Raw genomic sequence first — 16,860 nt, forward strand, 5'->3', positions numbered from 1 at the left:
ATGAGTACATTTTTCTTCTTTTTATTTTTAAAGAAGCTTCCCTGGCGGCACAGGAGTTAAGAATCCGCCTGCCAGTGCAGGGGACCTGAGCTCAGTCCCTGGTCCGGGAAGATCTCACGTGCCTCAGGGCCACTAGGTCCGTGGGTCACAACTACCGAAGCCCCGGCTCCACCGCAGTGCAAAGCCCGCACGTCCCCATCTAGAGGGTGTTCCCTCATCACCGCGTCTAGACAAAGTCCACGCGCAGCAGCGAAGACCCAGCACGGCCAAAATACATACAGAAACCACACTGCTACGGAGTTCTAAGCCTACTTCAAAAAGTATTCTGAAATGAATAGATGTTGATTTTGCATAACGTGTAAAAGCACTTAGCTTGGTCACATCGGGGAGCCTATAATCGAAAGTAAAACAGGCTTTTTTATCTCAGCTCCATGTGACGACGGCTGACGTTGTCCCAGGCGCCCCTGAAAGGGCCTCCCTGTCCCCGCAGATCCCTGGAACAGAAGCTGACGGTCTACCTCTGTCAAGGCCTCAGTTCCCCAGGAGACCCGGGGACTGTTGTTTGAAGCGGCTTCTATGTATTTGAAACTCCACACCTACCTGCTGTCCTGGGAGACGGGTATTTTATATGCACTTTGGAGATTAAAGACGCTAAGTCCAGAGGCGCGGGATCTCAGGCAACGGTCAGGGTGGGAGGTGAACCCCAGGCTGCCCGGCTCCACGTTACCCACAGGGTACCTGCAGCTGGGCGGGCCCAGCCTTCTGCACGACGGGGAGCTCCAGGGAGCACTCAGACCTTCAGCACCTGCACAGCCCCACCCCAGAGACCGAGTAACTGCCTGGGGCCCTCACCGGGCTTCCCTGGTGGCTCAGCTGCAATTTAAGAATCCACCTGCAATGTGGGAGGCCTGAGTTCGATCCCTGGGTTGGGAAGATCCCTTGGAGAAGGGAAAGGCTACCCACTCCAGTGTTCTGGCCTGGCGAATTCCATGGACTGTATAGTCCATGGGGTTGCAAAGAGTCAGACACGACTGAGCGGCTTTCACTTTCACTTAGAATCAATCTGGAAGCACTCTCTCCCTTCCCTTTCCCCTCACTGGACCTGAGCAGACCTGAGCCGTCCCCAGGTGACTGTAATGAAGCCCTGTCTGCGGCCAAGGGCAGCACCTGGGAAGGGCAGAGCCAAAAACCCGAGCCCTTCACCCCAAGCGTGGGTGGAGCCATTCACTGACAATGCACATGTCCACCTGGCCTGGGCAGAAACCCTAGCGCTGGCACCGGCCGGCTGGAGGGACGAGGCCCAGAACTGTATACCAGCCACTGCCCGGACCACACAGCCCGCAGGGTCACCCCCGGGGCTTTGCCTCTACCTGGGAAAACACGCTGAGCGGCTGCGGACTGTGGGCACTGGGCTAGGTTCTGGAGGGGACACAGCACTGAGTGGCTGCCCCCCTTGTCCTCCAGCCCAGGAGACACTGCTCAGCTAAAAAAAAAAATGTGGGGCAGGGGAGGCCAAATATATTCCACTAAATGACCAGAACGTGGTTCAGCTGATGCTGGGAAAGACCAAGGGTAGAAGGGGGTGACGGAGGATGAGATGGTTGGTGGCACCACTGATTCAACGGACAGGACTTTGAGCAAACTCCGGGAGACAGTGAAGGACAGGGAAGCCTGGGGTGCTGCTGTCCATTAGGTCGCCGAGAGTCAGACATGGCTTAGAGACTGAGCAACACAGTGGTAGACAACCCGCCTGCCAATGCAGGATGCTGAAGTTCCATCCCAGGGTTGGGCAGATCCCCGGAGGAGGAAATGGCAACCCCCTCCAGTATTCTTGCCTGGAGAATCCCACGGACAGAGGAGCCTGGCGGGCTACAGTCCATGGGGACACAAAGAGTCAGACATGACTGAGTGAATCACACACACACAAAGAACCAAGCAAGCACCCAGCTGGGGGTGCTGGGCAGGGAGAACCTGGGGAAGCCCCTGGGCTGTGTGTGCCCAGGTGACCGTGGGCATGGCGGGGAGGAGACAGGTGTTTGCCATTGAGAGCTGGCTGACCGTGAGCCATGCCTGAAACACACACGGGGTTGACGAGGGCTTCCTGCTGCTACCGGCCGCTGTGCAGACAGAGGGCATGTGGGTTCTCTGCCCGAGGGGAGCCCTGAAAAGCTGCTTGGAAGCCCCCTCTTTTTTCTATCTTGGTCCCCATCCCCAGCCTCTGATCTCATTCACCCCCAGAACTTCCCTCCTCCAGGACTCAAACGCAGCTGCAGCGTTCACTGTCCCCTGAGCCACAGGCATCCCACCAGGACGCCCGCAAATGCCCCTCCTCCTGGGGACAGCCACCCCCACCTGCCCTCCTCTGAGCCACCTTCCCAGTCACTTCTGGGTCCCTGGAGAAGGAGCAGCTGGGGGTGAGCCGGGGAGCAGAGCCGGAGAAGGCGACCCTGAAACCATGCGGGGGCATGGACGCTCAGAGCCGCCTGCCACAGGAGCTGGCCCGCGCCGGGTTCTATCCCTTGCCGTCATGGGCTCCTCGAGCAAGAGGACCCACGGCCTCCGGGCCCAGCGGCCAGCTCCTGGCTGCTCCCTGGCGGCCCTGGTGAGAGCCCCCCTACCCCCCACCCCGTGCCTCTCTGCACCCGGGACCCCTCCCCACCTCCTCACCTGGGCCGGGACGACTTCACGACTTCAGCCCTTTCCTCCACAGGCCTCCGGCTCCGCTCCGCCCTGCACTCTGCCCGGGATGTTTCCAGAACCAGCTGTGCTCCAACAACTGCCTTCCTTGACCCCACTTGCCACCAGGGCTGCACTCTGGACTCTCAACGCTAATCCCGGGCCCTCCAAAGGCCACTGGCTGCGGCCTCCCCCTCATCTCCCGGGCGCCCACCGGGGGTCACCGAGCCCACCACGTGCCTCCCAGGCCCACCCACCACGCCCCTGACCCCTGACCCGCCCTCCTCCAGGTGATGCTCATCCCGGCTCCCAGCCCCTTTGAAATCATTGTGGAATCCTGTGAAACTTGCCTCCAAGAAGCCAGTCTCCAGGCTTTTCTTGCTCCCCCAGTTAAACAAAAACACACACACACTCACACGTGCACACACACACACACTGCAGTTGGGGTGACGACTAGGTAGCACTGGGTGCTGGGGGGAGGTGTGCTGCTGGGTGCGTGGACATCTCAGCCCTCGGCCGGCAGAGAGGGAGCCCTCGTGTGAACCGCGATCTGGGGGACAGGCACGAGCAGGGGCGGTGGTTGCAACAGAGGCCCCTCCTGCGGTGGGGGCGTGAGGATGGGGGCGGGTGGAGGGTAAAATCGCAGCCCCTTCCTCTCACTTTCGCTGTGAACCTAAAGCTATTATTTTTTAAAAAAGCAAAATGAGTCTTAAAAATTCACCCCCAGGGCTTCAGCTCCCCCCGGACTCAAACGCAGCCGCAGCGCTCACTGTCCCCTGAGTTGGAGACATCCCCACCGGGACGCCTGCAAACTCCCCTCCTCCAGGTGACAGCCGCCCCCGCCCCGAGTCCTCCTCTAGGGACTTTTGAGTCACTTCTGGGTCCCCCAGAGAAGGAGCAGCGTGGGGGTTGGGGCCTGAGCCCTGAACAGGAGGGGAAAAAAGCAAAAACATAACAGGAAAAACTGGCCTGGGTCAGTTCAGTGTCAATAAAAATGAGGAGGTGTTTCCCCTTTCGTGTTCACCCCTCGCTCCTGCCCACCTGGCCCCCACCCCACTGCCCACCTCTTCTCTGAGGCTGGCAGGTCCCCTGACCCTTTGCTCAGGGTCACAACGTGGGCACCTCTCAGCCCCACCTTCCTCAGCAGGATCCAAACCCTGGAGAGTCAGCGCTTAACTTGGGCGGGGGGTTGGGGGGAGCTGGGGTGGGGGCACTGGGCCCTGGTGCTGATGAGTGGGGAGGGAAAACAGCTGGGAATCATCTGGAAGGTTCTAGAAGGGTGCAGGCCAGGCAGGCCAGTGTTCTGCTGGCTGGTATAGCCCCGAGGCCCACCGAACCCAGGGGACGGTGCACAGGCCGTCCAGGGCAGACCCCAGATGTCACGGTGGCCTGGGCTGGCCAGGGCCGTGGAGGTCAGGGCAGACTTGGCATCTGGTCCTGACTGTGAAGCCAGCCCCCAGCCGCTGTGACTGTGCAGACCCCGAGAGAAATAAACTGGGGCTTGAGGTTGGAAGAAAAGCTATGACCAACCTAGACAGCTTATTAAAAAGCAGAGACATTACTTTGCCAACAAAGGTCTGTCTAGTCAAAGCTGTGGTTTTTCCAGTGGTCATGTATGGATGTGAGAGTTGGACTATAAAGAAAGCTGCTGCTGCTAAGTCGCTGCAGTCGTGTCCGACTCTGTGCGACCCCAGAGACAGCAGCCCACCAGGCTCCCCCATCTCTGGGATTCTCCAGGCAAGAATACTGGAGTGGGCTGACATTTCCTTCTCCAATGCATGAAAGTGAAGTCTCCTAGTCGTGTCTGACTCTTAGCGACTCCATGGACTGCAGCCCACCAGGCTCCTCCATCCATGGGATTTTCCAGGCAAGAGTACTGGAGTGGGGTGCCATCATCTTCTCCGAAATAAAGCTGAGCTCCAAAGAACTGATGCTTTCGAACTGTGGTGTTGGAGAAGACTCTTGAGAGTCCCTTGGACTGCAAGGAGATTCAACCAGTCCATCCTAAAGGAAATGAGTCCTGAATATTCATTGGAAGGACTGATGCTGAAGCTGAAACTCCAATACTTTGGCCACCTGATGGGAAGAGCTGACTCATTGGAAAAGACCCTGATGCTGGGAAAGATTGAAGGTGGAAGGAGAAGGGGACGACAGAGGATGAGATGGTTGGATGGCATCACCAACTCATGGACATGAGTTTGGGTGAACTCCGGGAGTTGGTGATGGACAGGGAGGCCTGGCATGCTGCAGTCCATGGGGTCGCAAAGAGTTGGACACGACTGAGCGACTGAACTGAACTGAGCAGAGGTTGGGGGGCAGCTGCCCTAGACATTCGGTCAGTCCGGTGAGGCACAGCATTTAATGGCATCTAGAATGATGAACCCTTTCCAGAAGATTTTCAGTTTACTTTGCCCAGATCCATCAGAAAAACTACTATCTATGGCAGCTTTAGCCTTAAGAAATGCATTTCTTAAACAGTGAGACCTGAAAGCTGAAACAACTTCTTGGTCCGTGGGCTCCTCAACAGTGGTTTAGAGGCATGAAAACAACACAAACCTCAGGACGGGAGGCGGGTGGAGGCACCTGCTCCCTGAGCTCGGGGCCCAGGTCGGGTCGCAGCTTCTCGGAGCTTCTCTTCCTGAGTATGGCCTGGCCACAGGGCCCCGTGGGGCCCCTGTGCTGATACAGGTGGGTGAGTAGCCCCACTGGCTGGAGAAGAGGTCAGGTGGGGTGCTTGAAGGAAGGTCCTGGCGTGTTTCCTAGATCTGAGATTTACTGCAGCCTGAACAATGGCCTCGAGGTTCCTGGGGGTCAGCTGGTGGGCAGGAGCCTGGGATAGTCTAATCTCTGCGACCCCATGGACTATATAGTCCACGGAATTCTCCAGGCCAGAATACTGGAGTGGGTAGCCTTTCCCTTCTCCAGAGGATCTTCCCAACCCAGGTATCGTACCCAGGTCTCCCGCATTGCAGGTGGATTCTTTACCAGCTGAGCCACCAGGGAAGCCCAAGAATACTGGAGTGAGTAGCCTATCCCTTCTCCAGGGGATCTTCCCAACCCAGGAATCGAACCGGGGTCTCCCGCGTTGCAGGTGGATTCTTTACCAACCAAGCTACCAGGGAAACCCAGTCTCTGGGACAGTGGTTTTCAAACTTTCCTGGGCTTCAGAATCCTCTGGGAATTTTCCCTCCTACGATCCTTTGTCGCTTTTTGGTGGGCAATTTCATCCTAACAAGGCTGCCCATTAGCTGGCTGACCTGGGTAATTCATTTCATCCTCATCTCTGCTCCAAGGTGACAAGGAGTTTTTTTCCTTCCCAGTTCACTGGATGAGGGTGAAGACGAGACAAAACTCACGGGAAAACAAGCTGCGGCATGCAAAGTGCTGTATAAACACGTCCGAGAGGGAGAGAGGAAGGGATGTTGGGCCCGACTGAAACAGCAATATTCAATCAATAAAAACAATGCTGAGAAGCAAGATGACTGTGTTAACCTCCACCCCTCCACCCACTTCGTATTTACGGGCTTCCCTGGGGGCTCAGACAGTAAAGCGTCTGCCTGCAATGCGGGAGACCAGGGTTTGATCCCTGGGTCAGGAAGATTCCCTGGAGAAGGAAATGGCAACCCACTGCAGTACTCTTGCCTGGAAAATTCCATGGATGGAGGAGCCTGGTGGGCTATATAGTTCAAGGGGTCGCAGAGTTGGACGCGACTGAGCGACTTCACTTCACCCTCGTGTTTTCCTGCAGCTTCCAGAATCTGCACACTGAGCAGACATCACTTTTGCTTCACAGAGCTGCGGTCCTGGCACGGAGGCCTGCTGAGCCGCTGCAGCCTGGCGGGCCCCGCTCCCCTCACTGACAGCCGGCGGCGGGCACGGCGGAGGCCAGTGCCGGGCAGGCAGGCGGGCCCTCCTCCCGTCCTGGGTCTGTGGCTTCCTGCCAAGCGAACTGGGCAAGGAGTGCCCGCTGGTTTCTTATTTAGGACACCGCCTTGGCAGCCAAGAATCGGAGGGGCCGGTTTTATTGTTGTTAGACAGTAACCTTCAATTTCAAGTTTAAAATTAACCTGGCCCTCTGGCCGCGCCAGGCCGCTCCGGGAGCTGGGGGTGGGAAGGGCCCCGGGCAGCCTGGCACCCGGGGCGGGGCGGCGGCGGGGTGGCGCGCCCCAGGGTCCTGCTTGCTCCTCAGCCCCTTCAAGGGGCCTTCGGGGTCTGTGCCTCGGGCAGCGGGAATCTCGGGTGGCTTGTGTGCAGGCTGCAGTAGGCACGGGGTGGGGGGTTGGGGGGAGCCCCCAGAGGGGCCCGGGTCAGCCTGGTCCTCTGTCCCTCGGAGGGGGGCTGGGCTCTCACGTGTCCCAGCTGCTCAGCTGGTCCCTGAGCTCCCGGGGGGGCCACAGTGCCCACCCTCTCTGGGTGCCCACCTGCACCCCAAGTAGAGAGAAACCAGCTCTGCCTCAGAGGAGCTTGTGATAGGAGGCTAGGCTGGGGGTCCCCCTGGGCTGTGAGTGCGTGTGGGGGTCTGAGGGAAGCCGGGGAGCTCACGGGGCCCCCTCCCGCCTCACCAAAGCTCCAAGGCCACCTTGGGCCAGCCTTGAGCCCGCAGCTCTGGACCACAGAGCAGGGGGGCTCGTGCTCCGGGACCCTTGTCTGCAGGGAGCAGCTGGCTGGGGTTGAGTGCCTGTACTTCCCAGTCTCCCGGGTGGTAGGACACGGGTGCCTGGGTTTGGGGGTACGAGGGGAGGCCTGTCCTCCTCCATCCCTGAGGGCAGAGACCTGTGGTTCACGCTGCAGGGAGAAGGCATCCTCAGAGGTGACGAGACCTGAGCTCCTCCCGCATGCGTGTCTGCCAGCAGGTCCCGGGCTGAGAACACTGTGTATTACCCCGTGGAGTCTGCACGGCTATCCCTGGAGGTGGGCACCGTGGTCACCCCCTCCTCAGGGGTGAGGGAGCAGGCAGGAGGCAGCCTCGCAGCCAGACCCAGCTATCAGCCCTTCCTGCGCTCGCCCTGCACCCCAGCAAAGGGGCGGGCAGCTGCTGCGTCCTCAGGCAGGGGGACCCCCAGCCCAGGCGTGCTGCCTTCCACCTGCCCCCTGCCTGAGTTCCAGGTGAACACCCCCGTGTCTGAGCTCCTGCCTATCAGGCATTCAGTCGCTCAATCATGTCCGGCTCCTTGCGACCCCGTGGACTGTATCCCGCCAGGCTCCTCTGTCCGAGGGATTGTCCAGGAAGAATACTGGAGTGGGTTGCCATTCCCTTCTCCAGGGGATCTTCCCCACCCAGGGATTGAACCTTTATCTCCTGTGTCTCTTGCATCGGCAGGAAGACTCTTCACCACTAGCCCCACCTGGGTTTCCCTGGTGGCTCAGTGGTAAAGAATCTGCCTGCAGTGCAGGAGACCCGAGTTTGATCCCTGGGTCAGGAAGATCCCCTGGAGGAGGAAATGGCAACTCACTCTACAGTCTTGCCTAGAAAACCCCATGGAGAGAGGAGCCTGGGTGGCTTACAGTCAATGGGGTCACAAAGAGTCAGACACGACTTAGTGACTCAACCACCCACCATCCTATCAGACTCTCACTAACAGGGTGTTGAGTAAATTGTCTTTCAAACACGTGATGTTCTTTCCACTTCCACAAGAACCCAGAGCAGCCAAAGTCCCAGAGACAGAAGGTAGGCGGTGGGGGCTGGGGGCTGGGGGCGGGTACAGGGATGAGTGTCTCATGGGGACCGAGGTTCAGTCGGGAAGAGGGAGGCTTCCGCGGAGCACGGGCGTGATGGCTGTACCACGGGAACACGTTCAATGCCACAAACTTAAGCTCTCAGGAAGAGGTCAAATGGTAAACTTTATGTAGTTATTCTAGCACACACAAAAGAACACACACGCATGTGAGAAGCAGCAGCAAGAGGGAAGCAGCCCCTAATGCTGTTTCTGGGGATGGGAAGACAGTGACAGCAGGCATCGGACCTGCCCTGCTCGGACCTAAATTTAAAGGTGCAGAGAGGCTGACGGGTCTCCGGGTAGGCCAGGAACACGGACCTTGGAGTCAGGCGAGGCAAGGTCAAGCCCAGCGCACCATTTACAGACCTTGGCTCCAGCGAGGGCCGAATCCGATGAGGTCGGAGGCGGGAGGAGTGGGGTGGTGATCGGCACAGACGGTGAGGGATATGTTTGAGTCCCTGACCCCTGTCTGGGGACGCAATCAGAAATCGAGGCCAGGACCACCTGGGTTAATGTCCACTCGGCCCATCAAAGCCGGTCCTGTCCAGGAAGAGTGGCCGGGCTGCGTCGGGAGCTGGACATTCCCAGGCTTCCCCCGCGCTGGGACAGAAGTTTTGGACACGGCGCCCGGGACTCCGGCTCCCTGTGCCCTCACTCGCGTCTTAGGGCACCCGGATGAGGATGAGGGCTGGGGGTCAGGGTGGTGGTCGGGGCGGGGAGTCACACTGGGGAGGACGTTGCTGGCCCTGGGGACCCACCCCAGACTCACGTGGCCCTGGCACCAGCCACTTCCTGGAAATGGGGCAGGAACGACCAAGGACTTATTTCCTTTCTCTTTTCTTGGCAAAGTACCCTCTACTGAGTTTAAGAAAAAAAAAAAAAAGAAACAAAAAGAAAAGTTTACTTTAAAAAAACAAGTGAAGCCTCCTCTTGTGTGAGTTCATTCTGAGGACCCGGGGGTGGGACTGACCTCTGAGCTCTGACCTCTTGCCGGTCAGGGGTCTGACGTGCCATCTCCTCCTGTTGGCTCCGCTTGAGAACACAGCCTAGATGGGCCCCTTGTCAACAGCTGCCCCCGCTGGCTCCAGGCTGCCTTCTGGGGGTCTCTGTGCAGCCCGCGTCCTGGGCGCCCCCCAGTGCACTCATGACCCCCCTTCTGCTAGGACCCGGCCTCTCCCTGTCTGCTCCTGCTGCAGTGGCTTCTGGGGGGCCAGGCTGCTTCCAGAACCTTTCCTGCGGGGGCGTCCCCAGGCGCAGCCCCAGTGGGTGACTTCCTCGGGGCTGGCGGCCTGCCCCCTTGAGGCTACTCTGCCCTCGGACTTGGCCTGACTCTCCGTTTCCCGCGTTTCACCGTGAAAACCCGCCTTCCCACAGGGAAAGGCCTCTCCCGTCTTGCTTGTTTTGTCCCCCGGGGCCGAGGGCAGCGCCTGGCAGACGGCAGAGGCCTGGGCTGCAGCTGGTTAACCGGACCCTGGAGAAAAACGAGCAGCAACCGCCCCCGAAGCTCCATTCAGTTCAAGGCCTCGTCCTTGTCTTGACGGGTGCAAAAGTAAAACTGATCTTTACACGTGAACATCTCTGTTTCCCCAAATCTCAGAGGGAAGGTGCACCCGAGGAGGGGGTCTCTAACGGGAGGAGGCTGAAGGGGAAGCAGAGCTTGCTGAAGAAGGCCTTTGCGTCTCTGGGGCCACCTGCGCCTCACCGGCTTCTCTGCAGAGACAGCGGGAAGCCCGAGCCCACGTGTTTACCTAATAAACACGTCACCCTGAATGCTGAGGCTCACGACAGAAATCGCCCTGAGGCCAAGTACACACTCTGCCAGGAACTCCCGCTCTGCAAGACCCACAGGCTCCAGCCTGCAGGATGGGTCCTCCCCTCCTGCCCGGGGTTGGCGGGAGGTGGGGGCCTGCAGGAGGGGCCCACAGCTCACTCCCCAGAGGGAGGGGGTCAGCTCACAATCCCGAGCAGGGGAGGTGATGGGGCAGATGAACTCAGCTCCTCTTCCTAAGGAACGGGCTTGCTCTTTTGAGAGGTCCCATCTGGCGCCTCCTGTAGGCTGCTTTCAGCACTGCCCGCCCGGGGCTGCACGCAACACGCACACACACAGACATGTGGGCATTTCCTGGAGTCTGCGCCCCATCTTGGGCATCCTATTCCAAAGGGGCTGACCCTTTGCCCTTCACATTGACCACGCACGGTCCTGGTTCCCAGCCGGGAACGACCCCATCCGCAAAGAAGCGGGGTGGCCGTCAGCGCGGCTCAACGGCCCCACGGCTGGACAGTTCAGAGGCCTTGCTTCCTGGGAGCTGCTTGTTTATGCAAAAGTCGCTCCCGAGTTATTTGGTTGTTGTATTAATACAACTCAGGACCCCTCACTGCACCTCCCCACAGTCAGTCTCCTGAGGCTAGTGTGTGTGATATGGGGGTAAGCAGCGGGGGTGGGCGCGGTCCCCGACACCGGGACCTGGAGGCCTGAAGGACCCGAGCACTCTGCGCTCAGAATTGTGACACAGTCACCTTGCTGGAAACATTTACAATCAGCTTCCCTGAACCCCGCTTCCTTCCAAGCTGCTTTGAGATCCACTCTGGGCTTACAGGATCTGGGCCTTGGCCCTTCTGTGGCTTTGTGACAGCAGATCCCGCAAATGTGGCTTCTGACTGGCTGTGTCCCCCAAACTCTGGAGTCACCGTGCTGTCCAGGCCCCTGGCCTGTGCACACCAGCAGGTCTGAGTCGGGAGCTCTCCGCCCAGGGGACAACTCAACCCCACACAGCCTGACTGGAGGGGGAGGGCCAGCACAGTGTGTCCAGGGGGTCGTGGCCCGGAGACACACCCCCCGCTTCAGCTGTCGTGAGCGAGGCCTGAGCTGCTGCCGCCGACCACTCGGGGCCCCGAAGAGACCCCCCGGGCGAGCGGGGACGCGGGCCCGAGGCTGAGAGATGCTGCCTGGGTGAGGGCTGTTGTGGGAACCCCAGGTGCCCAGCAGGCAGCAAGCAGGCCTGAGGTTCTCCCACCCACCGCCACAGATGCCCACGTCCAATGATGGCCCCCCACCCCCACTCCCACCAGGCAGCGGCCCGGGTTGGGGACGAGCTCAGAGAACCACAGCAAATCAAAGGACGGCCGCAGGATCAGCAACCTGCCGTTTTTAAAATATAACATTTATTGCTTGTAGATGGTTTGATACAGAACAGCGTTTCTTCTCATTTTGAATCTGGAAGTCTATACAACTGGACACAAAGAGGGACGAGAAGTACCAAACCCGGATCTGTGATTCTCTGTTCTTGTGGCATAAACCAGTTTTGTACACAACATGTAGCAGCAGTTTTTTAAGTTCCCTTTAGAAAAATATGAATTCTACACATTTATTATTGTTTCCTGTTTAATGCATGGGCTGAAATCACCAGGATCAACTTCCTTCTGGAGGAAAGAGAGGAACAGAGCGTGCAAAGAACGGTGAGACTTTCTGAAACAAACGGGCATCCGACTGCCACACGGCTTCCCCTGGGGGCTGGTGGGAAAAAACAGCCCCGGGTTTTCGTCTTGTTTTCACAGCCGGGAGTTTCATGTAGTGATTGAATCTCAGCATCGTGTTCATAAATCAAAGAGAAAAAACAAAAGAGAGAAACTTGCACCTCAAAAAACTTTTCAGAAGATCCATATATATATATTTCTTTTTTTTTTTTTTTGTAAAAGCCCTGAGAGAAGGAGAAAAAGAATCAAACAAAATGTATAGGAACAAATGAGCTGGACATGCAAACTAAGCTATGATTCACCCAGAGTTTAAACAAATCACAAATTTCACAGTTTAATATTGGGGGAGGGGACAGAACAACAAACAGATGATACATCTCTCAACCTCACTAATAAAACGTGGCAAGACCTTATCGACTACGAGGGCACAGATGAAGGCTAAATAAAGCTTTAAATCAATAGTGATTATTGCGAGCGGCAGCCCTGGCCGCAGTGCCGGGCTGGTTCCGGCGACATCTCACCCCAGCGCAGACTTAACTCGTGGCTTCTCCCCACAACGTTCCGAGTTTTAGTGTGGAGAGCTGCAAAGGAAAACAAAACACCCAAATAATAATAATAACAATGAAAATAACAGCAATCGTCATAAAAAATTAAGGGATGAATGAACTGGTTTTAGGCAAGCACACCACACTTCGTATGAAGTGATACAGGGTCGGGGGTGGGGCGGGGGGGTCATTGGTTCTGATTCGTCTTCACCTAAAGTAAATAAAACCTCATTTTGAAACTGGTTCACACATCCCTAATACAGTTAAAAATCTTAATATACCTCAACCTTTCGCCTTTCACATGCAAAGATACCGCTTTTTCATCACATCAAGAACACACAGCTTCCTTTGAAGTCTGGGCGGTTGGATTTTGGCCACCGGGAGTGGGTGAGGAAGGGAGGGCGGGGGTCCCTGTGGTGGGCACAGGTCTGAGGACAGAGGAGCCCTGGGTCCCGGGGGGGGCCTGAGGCACTGAGGCTCGGGGGGTCCCGGGGGGTCCCGGCTAGAGGACAGGCCGCTGAGCACAGCCCAGCTACAGTAGGGTCAGTTTCCAGTCACTGCTGGCAGCTACAGTGAGGGGGTCTATTGCCTGCATATGATGCTCACGAAAAGAAAATCCACCTCTGTGCGCCCAGAGGCTCGGGCGACCCAGAAACTAGAGACACGTGTTTCTCTTCAAGCACCAACCCCAGATTACAGGAAGGGAATGTACATCCCTCCTCCGTCTCCCGTGTGCAGTTTTGTTACCAGTAGTAGAACTCCCTCGCTCTGCAAAGGACGGGGGCGCCGGTGGGTTTGGGCTGGGTTTGGCAGGAAGACCTGGCGAGCAACGGGTCCTGCCGCCCGGCTTCCCTGGAGGCCCCGGCGCCCACCTCGCCTCCTCTCCCCTCCCCACTGCCCCCCGGCCCCCCAGGGGCGGGCGGAGGACCGCGGGGCCCCTGCTGGGTGCTGCAGTCACAGAAGAGAGGCGTGTCTGAGTACAGTAGAAGAGCTGCCGCCCCAGGGGGCCTGGCAGAGGCTGCGGGTGGACGCTCACGCGCGGGGAGGCCCGGGCGGGGGCGGCCCGGGTCTCCCAGGACAAATATTGCCCATTTGTTTCTGCTGACTGCAGAGACCAGCAAACTGATGAACTACAAATAATAATAATAATAATAATATTATTAATACATATACCGAAAAGGGTGGGGGTTGGGGGTAGGAATCAGATATATGACATCTATGCATGTTTTCCGCCGGTTCAGTTGCCAGGGGGACTCTCCTCTGTCTGGAAACTGCAGCAGTAACGGCATGTCTAACGCTGAGAGTGGAAATGTGTCCCAGGTCGAAGCTAGAACCTTTCCTGGTTTTGGCTTGAACCAAATTGGAAACCTTCATCAACCACATCCTGCAGTACACCGAGGACCAGATTACAGCTCCACCATGTAGCAAACAGAAAAAAAAAAGTCTATTTGAGAAATGAGCATCTTATCCACATTTCCTCTGGGAATTTACATGGAATTCGCGTCACTTTCTTCCAGTTATTGGCCATAGGTATCCAAGGGCATGTTTTTTTTTTCGTCTGTTTCCAGCTCATAGAACAAACGTGACTATCACAGATTTGCAAAAACAAGCTCACACACACCAAGACAGAAGGTAATGTTAATGCTTAAATGAAAAGGTCCTCTCCAAATAATTCATTAAAATATTTGCTTTGTTTTTCAAAAAGTCGTTTTGGAAACACAACACCTAGGAGGACACGAAGGGCTGTAAGTAGTTAAGGCACTCGAATCGCTGGTGCGGCCCTTCCCCGCGGTCTGTAAGGCGATGGCACCCGGGGGCGACCGCCCCCTTTCTCTCTGGCCTCCCAGCAGCCAAGGGGCACTGAGGGCACCTCGGGAAGCAGATTCAGGGCGCTTTGCTCTGCTGGCTCTCGTCTGCGTGCTGGGGGGCGGGCCGGGTCGTCATTCCAGGCCCAGGAGCGAGGCACTGTCGGCAGTGGGCAAGAGGGGGTGGGCGGGCCTGCGGCCCGGCAGCTCCAGCAGGTCCTGCAGGAGGCCCGCGGGGCTCTCCCGGCCGGGGTCGCCCTGGGGCGCTGGCTCCGGGGGACTGCCTGCGGCGGTGGCCCTGGGCGTGCTCCTGCCGGCCGCGGCCTGGCTGGCCCCCGCCGTCCGCGCCGCCGCCCGCTCCTCCCGGCGGCCGGCGTCCTTGGCGGCCAGGCTCTCCCTCCGGCTCCGCGTGAGAGCCACGTGGGCGCTGGCGTGCAGGCCCGCGTCGCCCTCGCCCTCCGACACGGGGTGCGCGCCGCTGTGGGCGGACTCGCTCTCGCTGTCCTCCTCGGCGTGCTCCTCCCGGTCGCTGTCCCTGCCGTGGCGCTTGGCGTGCCGGGCCTTCTGGTGGACCCGCTGGTGGCGCACCAGGCTGTGCTTCAGCGTGAAGGTCCGCTCACAGGTCTGGCACTTGTACGGCCTCTCTCCTGGGGAACCGAGAGGGATTCAGGGCTGTGAGCCCGGCCGCCCGCGACCACCGCCCAGCTCCGCCCACGTACAGCCACGGCCCGAGGGGTAGCGTGGTGGGCCGCTGAGCCCCCGGTCCGCTCACAGGAGCCTCCTCTGTCCCAACCACAGCACAGGAGAGGGAGCAGGGCCGCACGGAGCTTCTCCTCAGCCTCGGTCCGGTCTGCTTTCTCACCCCCAACCCGGGACCCTCGGGCACACAGGTGCCGGACAGGGCCCCCAGGGCTGGCCCCACTGCGGAGTCAGAGCTACAGACCCGCTAGCGCCTGGACGCAGAGCAGCTGAGGGGACCACCTGGCCGGAGCCCACGAACACCTCTGCTGGGAGCCCAGTGCAGGGGCTCGGCAGGGGATGAAACCTCCTTAGCCACCGGGAGTGGAGAGAAACACAGACCAAGACACGGGGGTGTCTTCCTGCTCGGTGGGGCAAGGCGTCCAGGCCTCCTTTCTACCCAAGCAGTGGCCCCTGCAGGGGCTTTGTGGCCTCATGCCCAGAGGTGGTGGCTTCCAGGAGGAGCGGGGCTGTGCCCGGGGAGCGAGCAGGTGCCCTCTCGGTTTAGCCCCATCAGCCCTGCGGCCAACCCAGCACCTGCTGGCTGATGGGCACACTTGGGAGCCCCCCCCACCGCCCGCACAGGCCCGGGCAACTAGAGCTGGCTGACGGGCACCCCCGGCACCCCCCCCCCCCGCCACCGCGTGCAGGCCCAGGTGCAACGAGCCCAGCCCAACTCCCGCCACACTGTTGCTCCCTGGGCCACCCCGCAGCCCTTCCTGGCACCCGTACTCCTCTGGAAGCTTCCAGAAGACAAGGGCAGCCATCACCCCCCTTTCTAGGGACAGGAAGACTGAGGTGCAGAGGGCAAAGAGGCTGATCAGAAGGCTCTGGAAAACACCACTGCCGCTCCCCGTGCCCTCTGGGTGTTAAGAGGACGGGCCTTCTGCGTGCCCAGTGTGCCCGGGGCCGCCAGCTCCGTCCCCGCCCCCCCGCCCCGCCCAGTCTGCCCCGCCCCCTCACCTGTGTGCGACCTCATGTGCCGGGTCAGGTCCTGCAGGGACCAGAACCTCTTGCTACACACGCTGCACACCTTCTTCCTCTTGTCCGCCTTGCTGGCTGCGCTCCTGGGCGTGTCTGTCTTTGGCTTCTTGTCGTCGTCACTCTTCTCCAGCGGTCTCTTCTCGGCGGGGCCCTCCCCGTCCCCGTCCGCGTCCGAGGGGCCCTCGGCTGCCTCGCTCTGCTTCTCCGCCGGGGCATCGGGTGTGACCTCCGCCTCGGCCGGGGGCTCAGGGGCGGGGGGCTCAGGGTCAGCCGGGTGCGGCCCCTCGTGCTCCCGGGGGGGCGCGCTCTCGTCACCGGGCTCCTCGCGGTCGTGGGCCTTGCGGTGGCGGCTGAGGGTCGTGAGGAACTTGAAGCTCTTGCCGCACACGTGGCAGGTGTGCTTGTGGTCCTGCGCGCCCGCCTCGCCCTCGGCCAGCTTGAAGCCCATCAGCGTGCTGGCGAGGTTGAGGTCCAGGCTCTTGTTGCTGACCGTGTCCTCCTCGGGGCCGTCGGCGGCCTCGGCCGGCTCCTCTTCTGCGCACTCCTCCTCCCCCTCCTCCTCCTCCGTGGGCTGCGCGTCCTCCTCTTCAGGATGCACGTCCTCCTCCGCCGCCACCTGCTCCGCCTCCTCCTGCGCGCCCCCAGGGGGGTCCTCCGGGGCCGGGGCCGCGGCCGGGCTGGGCTCCGAGGCGCCTTCTGGGGTTGGCGCGGGCAGCTCCCGGGCGGTGAGGTCCAGCACTTCGCTGCCAGCCGCCGAGGCCTCTGCGTCCGACTGGCTGTCTGCGGAGCAAGCACGGGGCAGGCTGAGACCCGCGGCCCCAAACACACCCCTTCCGAGGGCTCGCCCGTGACCCACCCCTCGGGGCCTGTCTCCCAAACCCCAGCAAGGGTTTCTCTCACCCGAATCCTCGTCACCCCTTG

General features: G+C 59.6%; 1 protein-coding gene across 7 annotated transcripts in view; it reads right to left on the reverse strand.

Annotated features, from left to right (window-relative positions):
- Positions 1–11,533: 11,533 nt before the first annotated feature.
- Positions 11,534–16,860, reverse strand: part of RREB1 (ras responsive element binding protein 1) — a 166,797-nt gene continuing 161,470 nt past the window's right edge. For all 7 annotated transcript variants that reach the window (XM_061398926.1, XM_061398927.1, XM_061398930.1 and 4 more), the window contains 2 exons: positions 15,919–16,719; positions 11,534–14,864 (listed from right to left, as the gene is read on the reverse strand). In XM_061398926.1, coding sequence (XP_061254910.1) covers positions 14,353–14,864; positions 15,919–16,719 — 1,313 coding nt within the window. In that variant the 3' untranslated portion in view covers positions 11,534–14,352. The remainder of the gene's footprint in view (positions 14,865–15,918; positions 16,720–16,860) is intronic.

The sequence above is a fragment of the Bos javanicus genome, chromosome 23 (assembly GCF_032452875.1).
Source record: "Bos javanicus breed banteng chromosome 23, ARS-OSU_banteng_1.0, whole genome shotgun sequence".
Taxonomy (NCBI): domain Eukaryota; kingdom Metazoa; phylum Chordata; class Mammalia; order Artiodactyla; family Bovidae; genus Bos; species Bos javanicus.